The sequence below is a fragment of the Ochotona curzoniae genome, unplaced genomic scaffold (genome assembly GCF_017591425.1).
Source record: "Ochotona curzoniae isolate NIBS_2020 unplaced genomic scaffold, NIBS_Ocur_1.0 scaffold_2476, whole genome shotgun sequence".
NCBI classification, from domain to species: Eukaryota; Metazoa; Chordata; class Mammalia; order Lagomorpha; family Ochotonidae; genus Ochotona; species Ochotona curzoniae.
Genome location: NW_024467095.1, coordinates 21,694,257 through 21,717,255, shown reverse-complemented (window position 1 = coordinate 21,717,255; position 22,999 = coordinate 21,694,257). Strand labels below are relative to the sequence as shown.

Here is a 22,999-nt window from a genome sequence, read left to right as displayed (position 1 = left end):
CAATAAATAAGCATTACTAAATTTGGATTTTATGAAATAGGATTTGGCTACTTATCATGTTTAAGAAGCACATAATACAAGAACGAATATTTATGTGTGTATTTCCAATAATGTTTTCCAGAGGACCCTGGGAGAAAACTCTCCAAGGGATTATTTCTTTGGCAGGAAGAATCAAAGAATATCCCTCAGTGAGATCAGAACAACATATCAGAGGCTCTGTTTTCTACTGAATCATGTTTAAGTGGGCCATGACTCAAAACAGAAATGCTGGAAATATTCAGAAAGGAAGGTTTGCGTCACTTGTAATGTCTCCTGAACCTGGAAGGGACCAGGGGTACCAACTCGAAAGAAATGTTGCAAGGCTCCTCAAGAGAGCCAGTACATTCTTTGCCTTCTGCCACCACTGCCCTTGGCCGAAGGTTACCATGCCCTTATTGAGGCACATGCACACTCAGACCCTGAAAAAACACAGAGCGCAAGATTCTCATGTTAGAACTTAGTCTACAAGTGAAGATTTCTGTCTTTGCAGAATCTTATTTGAGAGAGCTAACCATTTGTGTCCAAAGACATACCAAGGAAAGCTCTTAATCTCATCCTAACCTCCACCAGTCCAAGGATGTTTATGGTGAATGTCTTCTTGTTTGGCTTTATTATTCTGAGAAATTATACCAAGGGAAGACTGCAAGGTCAGATTTGTACAATTCAATGAGCCATCTCACAGAAACCGCTCATGTAACTTACACGCAGATGGAGGGGGAAAAAAACAAATGACTGGTCCCTTTGAGTTCTCTCATAATCACTACTTCCCTCTTTGCTGAAAGTCTCCACTCTCCTGAAATCTAACATCATAAATCCAATTTACAAGATTCTATACTTCATGTAAAAATAAACTGGCAACACACATTCTTTTTGCCTATTTTGTACTTGGTCAGTATTACACCTGCCCACATCACCCTTGTGGGTGGAGGTAGGAATAACTTTTAATTTTTTTTTCATTTTCATTGTAATAGTTTTATTTCATATGTCACACATGCCACAAGTTAAATTATTGATGACCATGTGCTGCCCTTGTATGGCCATGCGTCCTTGCGAATCGCCATTCCCTGGCTACTTTCTACACACGATGTTTATTTCTCCCTCTTCTGAAGTCTAGAAAAATAAGATCCAGGCATTTTCAGATTTGGTGTTTGATAAGGATCCACGCCATCGTGCTGCTAGGGCTTCCTTTCGAAGAGCACTAATCCAGTTCATGGAGGTCTACCGTCATGACTTCATCACCTTGCAAAGGCCCACCCCTAATCTCATTAGCTCAGGGTTTAAAAACTCTCCACAGGAATTCTGGGAACACACAAACACAGGTTCTTTCCAGGTTCTAAGTAGCTGGATAGTGATATGAATCGTTTATCTATATCTCTGGAGGCACATAGACTTGGTTTAAATGGAGCTACCTCTAAGAACAGGAATGCTATATCAGAACCATGTAAGTCTTCAACTGTAGTAGATAATAGCAAAGGCTATATAACACAATTTTTCTTATTTACCTATCTACATAAATGACTTCAAGCTTGTTGCTCAATATACTTTCGAACATTTGTAAACTTTTAGATACCTTGTGAGTTGTGTTAGAGCATCCAATGGAAGTTTTTAATCATTATACACATGTGATAATGAGATTAAGTATGTACACAGGCTTGTGGGTCTTTTAGATTTCCAACAGTGATTCTCCCAGTCTCTTTCTCATTTATCAGTAGTGTGTCTGCATTAAAATTTCATGGGAACAAGACTAGGAGAAAAATATCTAAAGAGGCTCTTTGAAGGGAGGCTAATTAAAAAAAAGAATGGTTACGGAACACTGGATTAGATACAAGCAAATAGAAAATGAGTTACTTGGAAAATAGGTAAGAGAAAAAAATCTTTAGGAGGAAATACAGAAAAGCAGAGGTTAGAAACTGCAATGTAAGACAAATTGTGTCTATAAAAACGGCCTCTTTGTGGAATCCTACAAGTTTTGAGGATTTGCTGATGGAGAATTTTCTAAAAGCAGTGTGGCATCAAAAAGTACTTGAAGTCTGTGTTCCATAATATAGTAAAACTGCCAAAAAAAAAAAAACCCTCAAAATTCCCTGCATCAATTGCGTTTGAATAAGCCAAAATTACAATGACAGTTTCTGAGCGTAAAATAGGAAAATCAGATGACAAAGGATTATCTTTAAAATGCCGAAAGAAAATAACTGTCTACTTGGAGAAGTATATTTCTACATCAAGAATAAAGTCAAGTCTTTTGAGGACAATTTAGGTGAACAAAAACATAGGGAGATTTTCAACAGATTTACTCTAAAGGATACTATTCAGGGCAGAGTACAGGGCATGGTTGATTTATTGGTTTGGTTGATCTGAAACTCAACTGCAGGCCATATAGCAGCAGGTGTTTTGCAGTTCCCTCCTTCAACTGAGGTGAAGTTCTTCAGTGTCCACAGTCGGAATCAAAGAGGTTGCCAGAGAGGGCTTGACTACCTACCAGTGTCTTTGTACTCAGATTCTGTTCTCTTCGTCTTGCAAAATCACCTTTCTTGGCCTCCCTGGTGCCACTTGTCTGTTGCTTCTTCAGAAACAAATAAATTGAACGCATTCACAGCTCTTCAGGTATATATATATGTATCAGTTAAACAGGACAAATAGAGGAACAAATAAAGAACTATGAGGATACTCTTTTAAGATGAGAACTACTATATTTTCATGCTGGAACTAATGAACCAATAGAAAGGAAAGAATGAAAATGAAGTGGTGCCAGGTATGCTGGCAAAAGTGAACTCAGTCAGGCACAAGGGGCAGCAGTCTGCTGGGTGAATGCCAGATGGACGGAACGCAGGCGCCCAGATATGGATAGACTCTTGGGCACAGAAACTGACTTCATTTTCCTTGGCTTGATGTCATTTATTCCTTCAGAAATAAGAGGTGAAGTCATTTGTTGATCTTCAGATTCTGACAGCAAAAACTATCCCTCCACACTTAAAGAGAATGAAGGGAGATGGACTTGACTAGAGCGGGTGTTGATGCTATCCTGTAGGACTGAGGACCTAGTTTATACTTCTATTTGTAGTTCGCATACAAAATATTTTAGGGCAACATCTTCTGTTTGTTTCTCTTCATGCAAGTTTAATTACCAAGACCTAGTAAAAGAGTATCAAGCTTTCCCAGAGTTCTGCTTCCACGTGTTATTACTGAAGTAGAAAGAAAGAATACTTCGAAGGTTTTAGGAGAGAAGGAAAAGAGTCCCTTACGAGAACAGGTGTGAGGGGCAGGCCATCCTCAGTTGCTTTCTCAGGCCACGGGCAAAGAGCTGGATGGGAAGCAGAGCAGCAGGGGTACAAAGTGGCACCCACATGGGTTCCTGGGGCTTGTAAGGCAGAGATTCCCCAACTGAGCCATCGTGCCAAGCATCCTGATTCCTGCTATTACAAACTCTAAGAAGCAATAGCAATGACTCAAGTACTGGGTTTCTACAACCCACAAGGGAGATTGAGTTCCTGGAACCTGGGTCCAACCTGGCCCAGCCTCCACTGGTCTAATTCATATAGACAATGTGAATATTCTCTCTCTCCCACATCCCTCTGTGTGTCCTTTCTGTCTCTCTACATATCAACTGAATTATTTCTGAAGTGAGAATAGGAGGAAATGACTAGGGTAAATTAGTGGATTGTCCCAAGTTGGATTAGCAGAATGACAGACTTAAAGATGGATAGAATTTCGCTGACAAGCACAGTAGAAGGAGCTATTGTTGATTCTTTTGCAGATAAGTAATGGCAATGGGCATTGGGATCCAAGCTAGTAAAGGGAGAGAGTGAGGATAGCAGAGAAACAGTGCAAAACTGGTAGAGTCGATGAATTCAAGGTCCCAGTTGGAGATATGTTACATTAAGGACCAGTGTCAGGGAACAGGAAGGTGAAAGGCAAGGATCAGAGGTTAGGGTAACTAAAATAGAAACTTGAAAAAAAACCAGCCAGGTTAAGCATATCACCTAGGAATAGGTGGCTGAAGTGTAGATGGGTAAAAATTAAAGAGTTGCAAGTGAGAAGTTCAAGGACATTTAGCATACGTAAGTCATTTTTTTCCATAATAGTGATGATCATGTTATTCTGATTTCCATTCCTCGACATCGGTGCACATCCACTTCATGGGACTCGTGCTAAATGCAGATTCCTTCACAGCTGGATTTCAGGTAGAGCCCATTATTCTGCATTTCTAAGATAATCCAAAGGATGCCAGCACAGCAGCTTAAGAACTGCAGAGAGCAAAACTGTCCACAAAAACTTTGCACTGTGTGTTCAACTGCAATTCTGGAGACCTAGCTAGAAACCACCACTCCTTTCTTTGGTTGTTGGGACTTTTATTTCCCCATGCCATGTAAGTTTAATGATAACATGAAGATGTGTTTCTCTGGTTCTGAGTTAGCATACGTGCAAACTTCAGCCACTCTCAGACTCTGTTCAGCTGTTAAAGCTCGCAGAAGCTGACTCAAGCCTAAGTGCAAATAAAGGATTTCCATTTGCCTCATGGCATCTGCCAGTGCTCATCTCCTCTACTCTAGCTGCAACATGGATGATTCCAGTACTTTCCCAGGACAGTTGTGAAATAGCCAGTGCTCAGATCTGCCCAGGTATCCATCATCAATTAAAGGAAGTCACCAAAATCAATTTTGTATTGCCTCTTCCTCAGCACTAATTTGAAACCACATTTGTGGTATCTCATTCTATTTAAAATTACTCCTTTTGCAAGCTTGACCTGTCACCCTAGAAACAACCATCAGCCCCAACATTCCTCTTTTCTAAGACTGAGAAAGTTGCTGTTCCCTGCAAAGAGAGAGAGACAGAGAGAGGTGCTCCCCCACCTCCTTGATCTACTCTTGTCACGACAAGCCCAATAGAATCACCACGATGATGAGATCCTTAAATTATAGGCTGTCCCTGAGGATCCTGATGGACACTATGATATGATATTCCCATGTGAGTAATGGGACTCTGCCAGAAATAATAGACCCAAGGATATTAGATTCTTTCTTAACTTTGGAAAGCTTTGGAAATAAGCCTTTTCTTTCTTTTCTGGAAACAATGATGAAAAGTAGCAGCCCACATGTAAGTAATTCTTGAGTACAAGAACCAAAAATCTAAGTTGTTGATATTAACTGAAGACACAACTTAGGGGCATAAGCTTTGGGATAGCAGATAAAGCTTCCACCTGTGGCGGTGGCATTCCTAGGCAGTCACCAGTTCCTGTTCTGACCGATATACTTCTGATTGAGCTCCCTGCCAATGCACCAGGGAAAGCATTGGAAGCAGATCCAAGTTCTTGTGTCCCTCAACCTAAGAAGGAGACCCAAAAGAAGCTCCTGACTCCTGTCCCCAGCCCCCATCAGGTCCAACCTGGCCGTTGCAGCCATGGGGGCAGTAAACGAGCAGATGAAAGACCTCGCTGTCCTTCTCTTTCTGTAATTTGTCCTTTCAAGTAGATGCATATTTTTATAAGGGATAAGTCACTAACTACATTCAGGGAGATAATAGCACATTTTTCATGTGTTTTGGAAAAAGCCTTTTTGATCAGGTATCTGGAGTCTTCACACTTGTGTTTCCATCGCATGCTTGACTTCCTCATCTCAGAGCTCTACCACCTGGCTCCTTGAGAAAGCTACACTTCCAATCTTGCAGCTATTGATGTTTTCTTATTGAACATTCATCTGCTTACTGTAACCGTATGCCTCATCACTAGAGCATGCAAAATTAAAAGCTCCATTTCCCTCTCTTCTGCTGTGTTCTATACCACCGTATTTCCTTTTGATTCACTTGACTTACTACATGACAGATAATTCGTATTTTCTTCAGAAGCCAAAGAAATTCCTCTTGCATGTTCATTTGAAATGAGTGAGGGTGGTCATTTTTCAGATATCAAAGCCAACACTGCCCAGACAACATGAAGATACCCTTGGACAATGGTGGTCTCCAACGGACCCAAGGATTTACTCTTGGAGGTTAATGCTATTTTGCTCTTTTTCAAAGAGCCATTGCATCCAGGAATGCCATTATTAGCAACATGTTCTACAATCTCCCAATAAAAGACATTAAGCAAAGGCAAGATTATTCATTTCCACATTCAATTTCTTTAACAAGTTTGAATACATTAGTTATTCCCAATAGATTTTTTCATTGGCAGTTCTGTCATAAAAGATTATAGATATTGTGTATTATCATCACTAGCATTATAATTTTTGTTTAGTGTCTCAGTAATTGAATATTCATTATCTAATTACAATTAGAATGCATGATTCATTTAACAATGCCTATAATTATTGAAACTTCTAATGTGAAGTTCATTAGAAGAATTAAATTAGGTACTACATAATTTTTATTCTTAGAGAGCTAGAGAATTGCAATATTAGAAAAGAAAGAATATTGGAAAGCAACAGAAAAAAAGGATATGAAATAGATCCCTAGGCACTATGCTGGGAGAATAGAGTACTAATTTAATGATTCAGTCATGAAAGATATAACCAAGACAGGAGAAGTGTAGTAAATTGCATGTTCCTTGAATATTGAAATTTAAAATTTATTATTTCCTGTATTCCCAACCAGATGAATGGCAGCATTGAAAACTAGCAGACACTCAATAATGAAGTATTTGTTGAATAAATAAGAAAACAAAGTCTGTCTGAAAGATACAACAAAGTCATGAGTACTGTTTAAATCAGTAAATATAATGTTTAAAAACATTTGTATTTGGGTCTGGCACAATTGTATTTGGGCCTGGTACAATGGCTCAATGGCTAAATCCTCAACTTGCAAACACTGGCATCCCATATGAGCACCAGATTGTGTCTTGGCTGCTCTACTTCCCATCCAGCTCCCTATTAGTGATCTGGGAAAGCAGTAGAAGATGTCCCAAAGCCATGGGATCCTACACCCATGTGGAAACCCTGAAAGAAGCTCCTGCCTCCTGGCTTCAAATCAATTCAGCTCCAGCCACTGAAGCCATTTGGAAAATGAACCATTGCAGCCATTTGGAGAAACGAAGACCTTTGTCTCTCTCTCTCTCTCCAGAAATCTGATCCGCCTTTCCAATAAAATAAATAAATCTTTCATAAAGACATTTGTATTTGGGCATAATTAGTATAGCATATGTGTTTATCACAGGAATGTGGGTTTATGTCCCATGTGAATTAATTGTTCTCCAGAGGCCATCAGGCTCAGATGGAAGGCAGAGGCTTGGTAACTTAGCCTTTACTGTCCTCAATTCTTCTTCATCATCAACACAGATCATGGCTCACTACCTGGAAAGAAAGTGTGAGCCTAAAAGAGAAAGAGCCTTCTTTATACGCATGTTGAAATTGTGTCCTATTCATATCAAGTACTAAAGGAAAGAATTGTAAACTCTTCTTGGAACATCATCAATGATTTTTCTAACAGCCAGCAATAGAATGAACAATACGAAGCTGCTATTTTTATATACCAAACACAGGGGTAAATAATGACAATTTTGTGCTTTTCAACCTATTATTTTTGAATGCTTTATGTGTGCTAGGCACAATTTTAAGTAGTTGAGAGTCAGATTACTTGGTTAGATTTTACCAAAATTGCAATGTTTATTCATTTTTTTTATTTGGAACGTCAGATATAGAGAGAATACAGAACGGAAGATCTTCCTTCCACTGATTCACTCCCCAAGTGATCTGGAACCAGGAGCTTCTTTTGGGTCTCCCATATGGGTGCAGGGTCCCAGGGATTTGGACCATCCTCGACTGCTTTCCCGGGCCACAAGCAGGGAGCTGGATGGGAAGCAGGACTGCCAGGATTAGAACCAGCGCCCTTATGGCATCCCAGCACATTCAAGGTGAGGACTTAGCCACTATGCCACCATGCTTGGCCCAGAACCTCTTTTCTTAACTAGAATACTCTCTGGCCCAGCCAAAATGTGGCTGCGGTGAATGATGCTAAGAAAAGCTTGCCTTATAACCCAATTACATAAACCACAATGCGACAGCTAATTATTTCATGTTTAATTCACAATACAGTGTCTGCCTTTAGATAGATGAAGTTTACTGATCATACAGCTGCAATTACCACTGTAATGTGAAGGTCAAGTTCTATAACTATAAAAATAACATCATCTTGACTTCAGGGGGTCATATGACAATAGGGAAGACAGAGAAATAGAAAAATCTACTTAAGCTATGCAAGGATACTTCAACTAATTCATGGAAACTTAATTAAAAGATAAGTCATAGGTGATGCAAAAATTCGGAGATTCATACATAGCTTTTAAACAATATTTACTTTCCTGAGTTTTTTTAAAGATCCCTTCATCTGTATAGATTTCAAAGTTTATTTTGAATCAAAATATAATTATCTTTTGATTCTTGTACCCTGCTATTGTCAAAGTGATATAAGTCACCAGTGACTTATCCTTGACCCGTCACTCTTAGAGAGGAGTGAACAATTGTCAAATGCATATCTCAGACATACTAGTATAGGGGCAAAATATTCACCCATATAGAGACATATCATGGTCCTATCACACCAAAACATATATCATGATCTGATCCCGGCTCCCTGAGATTCCCTCCCAGATAAATTCTCCCAAAGATAATACTACACTGACTTCTATTGCCTTATTTGACTGTCTCTGATCATCATATAAGCAGAATCACTTAATGAGGACTCCCCACCCCTAATATTGGGCTTTAGAAATTCATCCAGCGTGTGTGTGTCTATGGCTCTTTTTAAATCATTGCTATGTATTATTAATCACATGTCTATAATACAGTTTATTTACCATTGCTTTTATGATGGACATCTGGAGTGAGCAGCTTCATATTTGTTTTCCCAAAGAAGAGAATTGAGTTAGCCTTACTACAGATTCTCCCAGTTCATTGATGTGTGTGTGGAGGCAAGCACTCAACAGCAGACATGGTACCATAATCAAGGCCTTAAGGACTCACTCTTTTGTCTCTTAATCTCATAGAGCTCTCTGCAGTAAAGACACATTTGGAAATTCACAGAATGCCAAAATGTGTGCTTCATGGATTGGCATAATGTAGAAATTTATTTAACTTCTCTGGATACTAATACTTGTACTGGACAAGAAAAAGAAAATCTATTTTCCAGAAAACCACAATACTAAATAGTTAAATGTCCAATGCAAGGATTTTTGTACTATTTATAATATAATTAGTTATTTTGGGTCTTCAAGAGTGAACTACCAAATGTATAAACCACACCGTTCTCACACCTCAAAGTTCAAATATTTTTCCCCCTCTGGACAAAACATCAAAAATAAAAAGTCCATATAGCTATTATGGACTCATTAATTTAGTAGCACGTTGGTTATATCCCCCTAGAATGTGTTTCTCAATGCTCTAATCCCTGATGTAGACTGCACTGGAGGATGATCTATTTAAGTGGGTAATCACTGTTAAATGAGATCCTGAGGGCGGGGCAGTAATCCAGTGAGGACAGGGCATAAGCAGCAGTGGAGGGCTCTCTCCATGTGTGCCCATGAGGATGGTCCTGGGCAGCTGGGGTTGTGTTATAGCTGATAAAGCCGACACCTGCTGTGTAGGCATTCCGTATGGGTGCTCCTTCAAGTCTCAGTATTTTCTCTTCTGATCCAACTCCTGGCTAGTGCACTTGGGAAAGCAAGAAAGGATAGTCCACGTGCTTGAGTCCCTGCACACAGGTGGGACACCTGGAGGAAGAGGATCCCAAGCTTCAGACTGGCCCAGCTCCATTAGTTGTGGCCATTTAGGGAGTGCTGAAAGGGTCATATGAGAACATAGTACAAAGATCATAAGATGACGTCCACTCCTGATCAAGCCAGGAAGAGAGATCACCAGAACAAGCCCTGAGAGCACCTTCACTGGGACCTGTCGGCTCCAGAGCTGTGTGAAAGTACCTGTCCATTAGGTGTCTCTGTCTGTGGTGTTTTGCTATAGCAGCCCAAACAAATGTAACAGCAAATTTTTTAAGAAAGGGAAAATTTGAAAGGAAAGGTAAATTTACTTGTTGCCAAGACCTTTTGAAATCCATGCATTTTTTTTCAAAATATGCAATTTTTGCAGGAATTTTCCATGATCATTTTGAACACACCTGCTTGTGCAGCAATCTCTGCACAAGTTTCGAATCAGTCATCGAAATGTCAGCTAGCTCAAGGAAACGAAATGACTAAATACTCCACAGGCGTGTTTGTGTGAGTTTCCTTCTGTTTTCAGATTATTTGCAAACTGGGGACTGTGCCCTGCAGGGAGCATGTGGCAGTCTCCTCTTTTGGATGCTCAAGAGAAAAACGAATTCACACAGACCAGACACTCATATGCTGTAGTCACACTACAAAACTGTTGCCACGTTGAGTTTCTCATTGTTTGAGATTTGCATAGCCCTGTAATTCCTGGCCCCTCCTTTCTCTTAGGATATTCGCTATTGCACAGTCTATAGCAATGGGTTTTCATTGTTTCCCTTCTGAGAGGAGGATTTATGTCTTTTAATTTATGCAGGCTGGACTGCATCATAAATGGTTCCCCCTGTAAATTCCAGAGGAAGCTTACCAATCGAGATGACCTTATTTATTAAAATCTAATAAAGCTAAATGTTAAAAAAAAAAAAAAACACCTTGAGCGGTTCACTGCATCTCTGGTTTTCTCCAAACCCAATAAAGATCAAAAGTCCAGCTGGCTGTTGTTGACCATAAAGCCCAGAACCTTACTGTGGCTTGGGCAGTTCCTCTTTAGTCATTTTCTTCAAGACCCAAGAATCTCTACTCGAAATAGGTTGGTTATCATAGATCAGAAAAGCCATGCTCACGATCCTTCATGATCTGTAGGAAAAGGCCCAGGTACTGTTTGTTCACTGCATCTGTAGTAAGAGTGTGCTGAAATAAAATCGAAACCAGAATGTCCTACCAGTGATCTGAATGTTCTTGACTATGGGCCTCTGGACAAAGCTGTATGCTATCTATATACAGAAGACATCAATATTCATGAATTTTTACTGCCAAGCTTGGAAAATAATGTTGGCAAGTTGATTATAGACATATGTGATTCAACGTAATGGATTCAATTCCCAATCTGTACACAAAATCGCTTCCCGCTAAAGCTCTTCTAGTTGGTTCCCTAATGCTTCTTTAATTTCTCATTCCAATTTTGAAGCAGGAGCTTACAGTTTATCTCCACTTTCTCATGCCCTACTTAATTACCAGCCATCAAACTTTCCATTACTGCGTTAGAACCCGTGGCCTACACAGTCACGATCCCTGCATCGGTGTACCTGCCGCGCACTCTCTGCTCTTTCAGAATATTTAACAGAAGAGTACTCAGAATGAATCACTTTTTTCTTTCCAAAGTTCTGTGTTCTCTTGGTTTACATTACTCATACTTCCCTTGGCTCTCTCTGAAAGTTTAGATCATTTAGTTTCAATTTCCTTGGTTCATCCTTCCTTCTCCGTGCTCGAGACCAGGAACAATCTTGAAACTCATTCTATGATTGCCTGCCGGCTTGCATTACTCCTGGTTATTAAGAAATGTTTGGAAACTTTGTTTTTATTTTGACCATCTCCTCTCCAGGGGTAAGTATTTGTCATTATCGTGGCTGAGAGACTATATGTTTTTCTCATGCTTACATTCCCTAGCCTCTTCAAGATATGGATAGCATAAAATAAAATATTGATCACCGTAAGGGCCTCTCAGAGTTCGGAGACTGGCAAAGGAAGTTGCTGCTGCTGCCTTCAAACTAGTCTTCTGTGACGACTAGGGCAGCAGAATGGCCTGCTTAGATGCAGCCTAACAAAACAGGACCCAGTATTTATAGGGAAGATTGCAGTCCCAATGAATGTGGGAGTCATTTATAGGGATCTGGGCTGTTTGGAGGGAGCTTTAGAAATGGCAAGAAAAGCAAAAAGCAGTGCTTCTGTGTTACAAAAATGCTTGCATCATTGATGAACAGTACTGTTAGGGTTGTCATGTCCACAAAATCAAAATGCAAGGCATATTACAATTCCTTCTGAGTCTTAATGCATCAGTATTAACATTCTTTTGAGCAGATGAAGCTATTTAAGGAAATAGGGGGAATGGAAAATATTGTTATTATCTTCCATAATTGTGGAGATCTGTGGGAACAGAGAAGGTATGCTTTATAGAGAACAATTTTAGATTTTAACAATTTTGTGCTTTCAAAATGTACTACCTTTGGAATTCATTTTCATACCCAAAGAAATTCAAAGTAAATTGTGTTTCTCAAGACTGCGAACTAAACTGAGGTATTGAGTACCCCGAGATTCCAAATCTGAATGCCAGTCCTGCAGTGTCACCTAACTCATCTCCTTAGGTGATATAAAGGAAAACCGAATTTCTTACAGAAAGATGTGAGAAAGCTTTATTAGCCAAGCTGTGAGCATCTTCTCTCCATCCCAGCCACCATCACCATCGTGAGAGTTGAATGGGGGAGCTTCAGGAACATCAGTCAAAGAGCTTGGCCCGTGTCTCCCGGATGTGAGAGCCATGAGGCCATGTGGATGACACGCCAGAGCCACCACGCCAACAAAGAGAAAGGAAGTGAACTGCTCCCAAGCAGAGAGCAGTGAGGTCAGCAGACAGGTGTCCTGCATGTGTTTGCTGGTGAGGAGGAGTAATTCCCAAACACACAGAAGCTCAGACCGTGCATCATCATTGTTCAAAAATACTGGACCAGTGATGGGGATTGTTTTCCCTGTATCAAAATGCCAGGAGTTAGCCATGAATTGGTAGACGTGAAAATGCAACGAAATGTCCAGACAGGCATGCCTCAATACTTCTTTTTGCTAATTATACAATGTATGAGCTGTGATTTACAAGAATATGAGGAACTCATAGGGAAAATAGCAATGTAGAAGAACAAAACAGATTGTAAGAAAACCAAGCCAGTATTTAATCCAATTTTCCTATATGATAAAAAAAAAGTAATAGATTTTCCTAGCATTTCAGGAAAATCAGTTGAATATGTTTTAGCAGAATTTGAGAAATGTAAATATACATCTTTAAGTGCAGAGTATTAACAATTTGGTCAGTTTTTTTATAATTCAGCTTCTAACCAGTTACAAACCTGAGACCAAACATTGTTTTATTCCTAGTCTATTACAAAAAAAAAAAAAATCGAGCATGATAATCTCCCAAAAGAAGTGCTAAAACCTGTTCTAATAGCTTCTGGGGAAGCTGAATAATACCTGGAAATCCTATTCAAAAAAGGGCTTACACTACTAATGACCCCACTCCATGAAAAATAGATCTCACTCATAATATTTTATGCCATCCATGTAAGTGTGAAAAATTTGTCCAGTTAATACTTAGTGCTCTAGGACTGAACACACACAGACGTAAAGAAACAACGATTCTGACAACCAACTGGCTCTTAAGCTAAATGCAAAATTTAGACTTTTCCTCCCAGATGTCAGTGTTGCATCCTTGTCACCATGTTAGTGATCTGTGATATCCCTGTTGCTTCCTGCAGAAAATAATAAAATCTCAATCGCAAGAAAAATATTTCAAGACATCCAAGGAACTCACCAGATGAAAGGTTTTCTTTCTTGTCACTCACTGACAGTGTACACATGCTGACTGCTATTTCAGAACGAGGTCTTGTTAATATCTGTATTTATTCATGTCGTTTTGCATCAGGAAGCACGTGGAACCAGCCACTGTGACCTTCTGCTTGTATTTGTTTTACAAAGCTTCAGAAAGTTTTCTGTCTGCCCTCATGGAGTTTGTATTCCAGGACATTTTTGTATAAAATCTAAAATTTGTTACCAGGACTTTCTAAAATACTCTAAGCAAAATAGAAAATTGTCTTGAATTTGAAAAAGACCCAAGCTATTCCCATGAACCAGGAGTAATTGAATCTGTAATTACTGCCATTTCATAGGGGACATAGGCATAGATTCAAAAAAAATCTAACTGTGAGGGTTATTTTCTTAATTACTCTAATTGCTTTGTAGGGAACAATGTCTTGTTTCTATTGAGAGTGCCACAGTCCTTGGTGACTGGGGACACCGGAAGATGAAGGCTCTGCTCTAGTGGGTATCAGATGCTCTGGTTCCTTTCCCCTTCCGATGAGCGAACAGAGCCTCACTGCTGACGTGAAAGTGAACTCACACACTGGTGGCTGACATTCCCTCATCCAAGGACACATAATCACCCGCATACAGTCCTCTCAATGACAAATTACAAAATTTAAAGACCTGATTGAATTGCATTGATTCTAAAACCAGGCACCATCTCTTATATAAAAGGTAGAACAGGTGCATCATTGAGCTGAACAGAAAAATGTGGAACAAAATGGTGGAAGAAAACAGAAACATAAAACAAAAAGTCGACTTTCCTTACAGGATTAAAACAGAGACCATTTCTATATGTGTACTCAGATAAAGTAGGCCCCTTCTTACTGCCTGTTAGGACTCTCCTATATAAACTGGGAAACACGTCCAGCTCTCACATGTCTGTCGGTTGCATTCACTTAGTGCAACTGACTCCATTTCACTGCTGGACCCAGCGCTGGAGGCTTGTCAAAACAATGCCCTCCATTCAACAACCTGATTAGTTCATTGCTTTTGTTGGAAAATGAGAAAGGTGATTGGTCTAATTATTTACTGAGAGTAGATTTTAATAAGATGAAGAGAGAGACATTGATTGCCTTTTGAGTGAAAGATAGTGGGGTATGTCATCTTGGCAGGAAAAGGAAGAGAGAGAGAAGGAAAAATAAAAGAAAAATGTGTAATTTACTTCAAACAGAACCTAACTACATCTAACCTTGAGTTTAAAGTTTTAGTGCTTTGCATCCCTTTATTTAAGAAACAGAAAATAAAATAAAATAAGATAAATTTTAAAAACACTTGCAAATCTGACTCGCCTAAGTGTACATGGTGGCATGGGCTATGCCAGACCAAAGCAGGCAGTTAGAAATGGGAAAGCACTTGAGCCACCACTTGGTGCCCCCCAGTGTGTTCACTAGCCAAAAACAGAACTGCAACTCAGAACTGGGCACTTCCACATGGCACATGTGTGTCCTGTCCTGACTGGCATTTTAATTCCAGGCCAATTCCCCACCCATCTTGCCTTTTTAGCTAACATTAGGTGTAAAATTGTAAACAGTGAGATAATATTTTATGTGATACCATAACGTAAAGACTTAAATCATAACGGATAAGACAAAACAACACAATTCAATTTGGTCTTTAGATAAAATTTGTTGTAATTTTGTCTTTTGGAAACACCAAGGGCTCCTCGCAGAAACCAGCTGTCCATGAATGGTGGCGACTGGAGTAGAGAAAGGAAAGAAGGGTCCTGGCATCCTTGAGAGGACCATGCGCAGGTGACTGTGTGCTCAGATGAGGGAAGGTCAGCCAACAGTGTGCCAGGTCCCCCCTGCTCATGATTTACACAGAGGCCATCTCACTGTGTGCTGTAGAGATGGTGCTGAATAATTGAGAATCAAACTTTATCAGATTTAACTACTTATTCCTATGCCCTTGTACCTCCAAAACTTATTTACAGGTTTGCAACCATAGGAGGTCAAATGAAATTATCCACGGGGAAATTTTGAATATTTTAAAACTCTGAACAAGTTATATATGTACATTTTTTTTTCATGTAAGAGGTAGGGAGAATAATAAGCCAGAGAATCTTAAATGAAAAATAACTAGGAATGAGTCAAAAGTGTGTGCAAGTTGCTGGTGAGATAACAACTTTCTGGGGTATCTTTGTGGATTTTTACCTTTTAGCTCACTTTTTCTGAGTGCGTGCCATGAGTCTCGGCGCATCCAGGAGAGGCTGTGAGAAGGCAGAAAGGACGGGCGAAACATGTAAAGATTTATCAAGAAAGTGAATTACATCATCCAAACTGAAAAGCAAACAACAATTTTCAGGAACTAAAAAATCTGTCTCAGAGCCACAGATTTCATGCTGTCGTTGTTGAGATTTTCAGGACAACAATATTCTAACTGCTAACAGTTGAACAGGTTGTACTGTTCAGCATATCCTGGAAAGCCAAGGATGTTTAATTTTCTTTCTTGAAAAAAAGATTGATTCATATATTTGAAAGAGTTATAGGGATGAGGGAGAGGAAAAGAGAGAGAAGGCAGCAAGGAGAGACATATATTTATAGGGAGAGATCTTGTAATTGCTTCTTCATTCCTCAGGTAACCACAGCACCTGAGCCAGGCAAAAGCCAGGGCCAGTTGTTTCACACAGGACTGTTTTATGGGTCTCGGGGGCCCAAACACTTGGGGCCTCTCCTGTCATTTTTACCAGGCCAAAGTTGGGGCTGGATCCAAAGTGGGCAGGCAAGATATGAACTGGTGCCCATTTTGAATGCTGCTGTTGCAGGAGGTACCTTTTCTCTGTGTTACAGCACAAGTCCCTGGCTGTTTGATTTTCTATGGATGAGAGGCAGGCCCTGTTGGAGTGCTAGTTTGGAATGTGAGAACTGAAGAGGGAAGATTTTTGAAGAATAGTGAAAACACGCTGGGCATGGGTAAAACAGAGAGCATTGTACCATCCTTAAACCTTGACGCTTGTTAAAGTATTGGGAGGTCAAGGGGGAGGAGAGAAGCTTGAGTAAGGATATGTTGAGAAGCTTATGCTAAGATACCAGCAAGGAAGCATCAAAGGAATATATACATATCAATGTCAACTTTAAAATTCAGGAAAAATGTCCCTTTTAATAAAGAAGATAGTGAACATTTAGTACTAATCAAAGTTTACAGTCACAAAGTGGAAGACTCCAGGAAACGCATCATTTTTTAATCCTATATCCGAGAATATTCATTGAGGTCCAGGGACTGCAATTTCCTTACCTGTAGCCAATTGACATTTGCGCCTACAGCTCTTCTAAAAAAATATGTTTTGCACAATTGACATATAGTGATATTGACTCACTCTAAGTGCGCATTTCCGACACTTTTTAGTAAGTTCGCTGATTTGTGCAACAAATCATCAAACTCCAGGTCCAGGATATTTCTATTTTTCCTGTAAGACTCAGTTTACTGCAGCCTGCTTTCACCCCCATCCACTCTACACCTAACCTGCTCCCTGTCTCTGTGGGTTTGCCTATTCTGGATCATTCACAGAATTAGAATTACAGAATTAGAGTCTTCGTGTCTCTTTGTCTTGTCATGACCACTTTTTATTTCATCTTGAGCTCTTTCGAGATTGATTCATGCTGTGACAGGTATCCCTGTTTCATCAGCATTATCCCTGAAATATCCCACGATGTGAATATGCCACATTTGGTTTAGCTCTTTAACGGCTGGTGCACCTTTGAGTTGTTTGTACTTTGGAACTAAGAACAAAAGCGCTATAAACATCTGCCTAAGAGTCCTTGTGTAGACATATTTTTAAATTTGCCTTTCTCTTTGATATATATCCCGGAATAGAAATATTTATTGCATCACACAATAAACAGGCATTTTAACTTTCAAAAAAAAAAACTATCCAATGACTTGTAAAAATGACTCTGACACTTTATGCCCATACCATCAATGTGTAGTGATTACATTTTCCACAGATCCTCGTTCATATTTATGACTGGGGCCAGCACTGTGGTACACTGAGTTCATATGGCTTTTGCAATGTAAGCATCCTATATCAGATCCTGTATCAGAGTGCCAGTTGCAGTCCCAGCTCCTCTGCTTCTGGTCCAACTTCCTGCTATACTATGTGTAGAAATGCAGCCGAGGCAGGTGCTGGTGCTTGGGTGCCTGCCTCCCACGTGACAGATCCGGATGGAGGTCCTTTCTCTTGGCTTTGAGCCTGTTCAGTCTCTGACTGTTGTACTCATCTGGGGGGTCAATCATCAAAATGAATATCTCTCTCTTTACCTGTCTCTGTCTCTCTGTATATGTGTGTGTGTGTGTATGTGTATCACTTTTACTCTATCGTTATTTTTATTGGAAACAGAGGGAGTTTCTTCCAGGTCTCCCACCTGGGTTGATTATCGCCTGCTTTTCCACGTCAAAAGCAGAGTGCTGGATCACAAGTGGAGCACCTGGGATTAGAACCAGTGCTCATCTGGGGTGCTGGTGCCACAGGCTTATCCTACTATAACAAGCACTGTCCTCTGTTATCCTATCATTTAAACCGACAGAAAATTAAATAAGTAAATCTTTTTTAAAAAAATACTTTTTGCCATTTATCTTTGCAGATATTCTGATAGGTGTGAAGTGGATCTCAATGTCATTTTCATTGTCTGTACAAGTGAGTCATAGCATTCAGATTTGTCTCGTTTCTGCATCTCTCTGTGAAGCCTGTTCTGCAGCTAAAACTTAGGCTTTCTGAACTCTTCCCAGAAATGTCTAGCTTAGGTGATGTTGGATGGAAATGCAGACAGGTGCTTGGCCTACAATTATTTGCTAAAAGGTCAGCAAGGACTTCTAAAACTTGGTGAAGGAACTCTTTCTACTCTGCTGAAACTAAACGATGATGCATGGTACGATCATTTCCATACCACCTGGTACATAACCAGGCTCACAATTACAGCTACTTCAGGGATTTGTTGTTCTTTGGGATTGCTTTCTTCTTTTTCCCTGAGCTAAAGGGGAGGGCTTCCTTGTGGCTGATTTGCTTTCCCAAAGGACAGAGAAAGGAAGCAAGAGAATGACAGGCATCATAGAATTCCTCAATAAGACAGTACAGAAGAGAAGCACTGGCAGCGCCGGCTGGAGACGCAAAATCTATAAAATCTAATTTTGTTTTTGGAACAACGATGATGGGTTAAGCAAAGCTCTAAGTTGAGGACCCCCTCCAAACTACTCAATCTCAGCCACCACTACCCATCTCTATGCCCCACACTCCTGCTTACCTTCAGGTACAGCGGTCCTGTTGATGGAAATCCCTCAGAAGTCATTCCTCACAACATACTCCCTTCAACAGTCCTCCATCCCACACATCTCCTCACCCTCTTCCCTGAACCCAGGAGCCCATGGGGTCCCCAGCCCAGCCTTCTGCAGCCCACTTTTCCAGTGAAGGACTTCTGGCCTGGAGCTCTGCCCACCCACTGGAGTCACAAGCTCCAGGCATGTTAGTTGGCCTGGAAGCTTACCCCTCTGCATGCCTTAGTTCTGGGCCCATTGAAAATTCCCCAAACCCAGTCCACCAGCACATCACCCAGCATGCTAACCTAGGGTTCTCCCCTCCTCTCCATCAACCCTGCCCGGGACCAAGCACATGGGGAAATACTCCAGACTCATTTACCTGCCTGGACATGAGCCCCCAGGTCCCCACACACCCACCATAGCGCCATCTCCCAGGTCCCCCTACAAGTCCAGCAAGTACAAATGTTCCCTGGGTGATATGCTGCCAGAAAGTGCTGTTTTTCATTTGGTAGGGAATATCTTATTGTTATAACTATTAGCTGGGCTGCATCCTTTCATAAACTTCAATATATCGCTTAGAAATTGTGGTTGATTTGGGCATATGTCTAAAGCACTGTTGCCTAGCCTACTATGTTGATGGCATATGTAAGCAAATCATTTAGAGATATCTTTGGACTTGTGACTTATATATGACTTCAACATTAAATGGGTTAAGTATGTCTAGAATGTTTGGGGTTTTTGTATTTTGGTTTTTTTTTTTCTCTCAACTATAAATGAGAATTGAAAGAAAAATCTTTAATTGACATTGTGATTCTCTAGCCATTCTCTGTTTTGTTTTAGTAGATATTCTAGTTTAGGAATCAGATAGTCTAGATTTGAACCAGCATCCTGGTCAGAATCAATTCTCTGATTCTCCTGCTCTCCATCGGTTAAAGAGGGAAGAAGACTACAATTAAAAACACCTAATGAATCATGGTGTTAATTTTTCAGCTTCATGCACCAATAACATAGCTATCTTCATGAAATATGAATTTTTCCTGCAAAATCATTGGACAATATTTAATTTTAACATAAATATGAGTACAGAAAATCTGCATTTATAAGATTGCTCTGAATGTCTAAAACAATATTTCCAAATTGTGACAGAATGTAGATATGTGAATTCTAATGAGGTAATCTTGTATCTGTTTGGACAGTACAATTGCCTCATTATTGAAATATTTACAAACATTTGTTTCTAAAATGTCCTCACTGTAGTTCAGGTTTCATTATAAAGCTCTTAGCTTTGTCACTCATCATAAATGGAACAACAGTAGCAAATATTGGCAAGACTCCTGGGCAACTGGAATTCACACATTCTAAGCATAGAGATGTCATTTGGTACAAGCGCTTGGAAAAACTGCTTCTAAATATCCACTAAAGTCAAACAGCGAGCTCTGCCAAAGGTGTTTTCATTTATGGTTCCCTGAAGAAACACTTGACATCAGGTTTGGCATCAGATTTTGGTTTCCTCTTTGACCTAAGTTTAACTCATCTAACTTTTCAAGCATCCTTGTGTATTATTTCAGAAGAAGACAGTTAAACAGACTGCGAGTGTCCCTCTGCAGTTTCACTCCCCTGACTGCTGAAATATCCAGAGCTCGTCCAGGCAGAAGCTGGCAAACATGAAGTTTGCTCCAGGTCTCCCTCACGTGTGGCAAGAACAGAATTATTTGAGCCACCTGCTGCCTCCTAGGGTGCATACATTAGCAGGAAACTGGAATCAGGAGCCCCCCACCCAGGTATCGCACTCAGTCCAGGATGGGATGCAGGTAACTTAGCCAACATCATCACCACTGGGTGTAATGCCCATCCAGAGTCATAGTTTCCAATAAAAGAAAGGAGCTTTGCAAAATTTTCACTGAGATATTTAAGATACAATGTCAGCAACAATCACAGTGTGCTTCCATATGACCTTAGTTCTGACTTGAAAAGGTAAAATTTTAAAGCAACTTTGTCTTGTAACCTTGAAAACAATGATAGAACTAAAGCAACATAAAACTCATTTCTTGGGCCCAGCATAGTAGCCTAGTGGCCAAAGCCCTCACCTTGCACACTCCAGGATCCCATATGGGCACTGGTTCTAATCCCAGCAGCCCCGCTTCCCATCCAGTTCCCTGCCTGTAGCCTAGCAAAGCAGTCGAGGACGGCCCAAGGCTTTAGGATCCTGCACCCATGTGGGAGACCCAGAAGAGACTCTGGGATCCTGGCTTCAGATGGATCAGCGCATCTCCGGCCATTGTGGTCACTTGGGAAGTGAATCAACAGATGGAAGATCTTTCTCTCTGGCATTCCTCCTTTCTGGATATCTGACTTTCCAATTAAAAAAAAAGACTCATTTGTTGGAGACCTGTGCCTCCTGGGAGGTTTCCTTGGGTACAGACCCAGGAGAGCACACAGCACCAGGTCATTGGCACGATGCCTGCAGGGCGGCTTCCAGGCCACCTGCACCCGGGTCCCGTCACTATTTGCCAGAAGTACCCAGCAACCAATCTCTAACCTGATTATTGATTTTTTTTTTGTCATTACATTTCTGGGATTGGTTCTATATACAGTTGCACATTTTTAATTTTTGAGACTCAAAAGCATAAAAAATTATCTAAAAATATAAATTTCTACAGTGACTTCCGACTGGTTTGTACCTCCCATCCATTTTGCACCAAATGAGGGGATCCCTCACCTGCACCAGCCAGAATGAAGAGGCAGGGGACAGGGATGCCTCACAGCATACAACGTCCTTTCCAGCATTCCCAGGAGCATAGCTGGGCTTCTGCATGTCATCCTAGAAGCAGACCTTGGCCATTAGCCTTGTCCAATTCCTTCATTTAGGGCAGGCACTGAATAGAGTTGGGAAGGCTCCAAAACTGGATAAGTTCAAACAGGAAAACAAACCTGAAATTATCAGAGATCTGGACTTGAATTTCAGCACCACCTCTCTTTACAGATGGAAAGAGACACTTGTTAAGCTTTGTGTTGGAAGCTTTACAAACTATTTCACTTGTCATGCTATGAGGCAACAAAGGTGTTGTTCGTCTTGTCTGTGCACATCGAGTAAGAAAGGATCCAAAGAAAGTGCTTCAAAGCAATCAAGGAGACAAGGGGGATGCTGGCAGAGTTTTGATTCATGTGTTTTTGAGGTAGAGTTTGTGGAGCTCCTGATTCTATGACAACAGCAAGCTCAGCGAGCAAACTCAGTGATAGGTGTGCACTCGCCTTTATGACTGACCTAGAATGGGATGCATCCGTGGGCTGTGATTTCTGGAAGTCATGGTGTCAGTTCTGCTTTCCAGGAGAGAAAGATGCCAGATCTGTCCCTGAGTGCTGTGCTGTGTGGCAGCAAGAGGACGATTCTGGTTTCATTTAGTGAATTTCTAAGCAATTACGGAAGCGCCATCAATTATTAAACAACATGAACAATGATCAGAAAAGACATGCTTCTGACTCAGCCACCTCATTCTTTTCTGTGTTTCTCTGTGATCCAGGAGGAAGGATGCTGGCTTCTTATCCTACAAAGATCATCTGCCCGTGAGCCAGGTGGTGGTTGGAGACACCGATCGGCAAGGCTCTGAAGCCAAACTGAGCGTGGGTCCCCTTCGCTGCCAAGGAGACAGTAAGTTTGCCCAGCTGCTGGGGCTGCGCTTTCTTCATCACATTCAAGTAGCGTTTCCAGGTTCTTCAGAGGATGCCCCAAAACAGATGCATTCTAGTTCCTGCTGAAATATCATGCAACACAAGCAGAGCCGAACGGAGTGCTAGATAGATCTCCGTGTGCAGAGGGGCAGCAGCTGTCATCTGCAGTACTGGAGCTAGATTCAGGAAAGAGATGTGAGATATCCATCTTTCTCCCATATCCATATGTAACAAGTGTGACTACCTCAGTTTACGGTAATATAAATAGCACTGCTAATAGCATAAAGCGACAGTCAACAGCTGTGAATCCACGGAGCGCTGCTGTTAATGCCATTAACATGACTATTTATATCACCATAAAACTAGGTTTATGGTGATATAAATAGATGCATTATGGCTGAATGTATCATTGTAAACTTGGATTATGGTCATATAAAGTTTGACATTATTGCT

At 40.6% G+C, this 22,999-nt stretch overlaps 1 protein-coding gene across 1 annotated transcript in view; it reads left to right on the top strand.

Annotated features, from left to right (window-relative positions):
• Nucleotides 1-22,999, top strand: part of CNTNAP2 (contactin associated protein 2) — a 1,623,532-nt gene that overhangs the window by 1,286,112 nt on the left and 314,421 nt on the right. Inside the window, exon 15 of the mRNA XM_041002153.1 lies at nucleotides 22,399-22,526. Coding sequence (XP_040858087.1) covers nucleotides 22,399-22,526 — 128 coding nt within the window. The remainder of the gene's footprint in view (nucleotides 1-22,398; nucleotides 22,527-22,999) is intronic.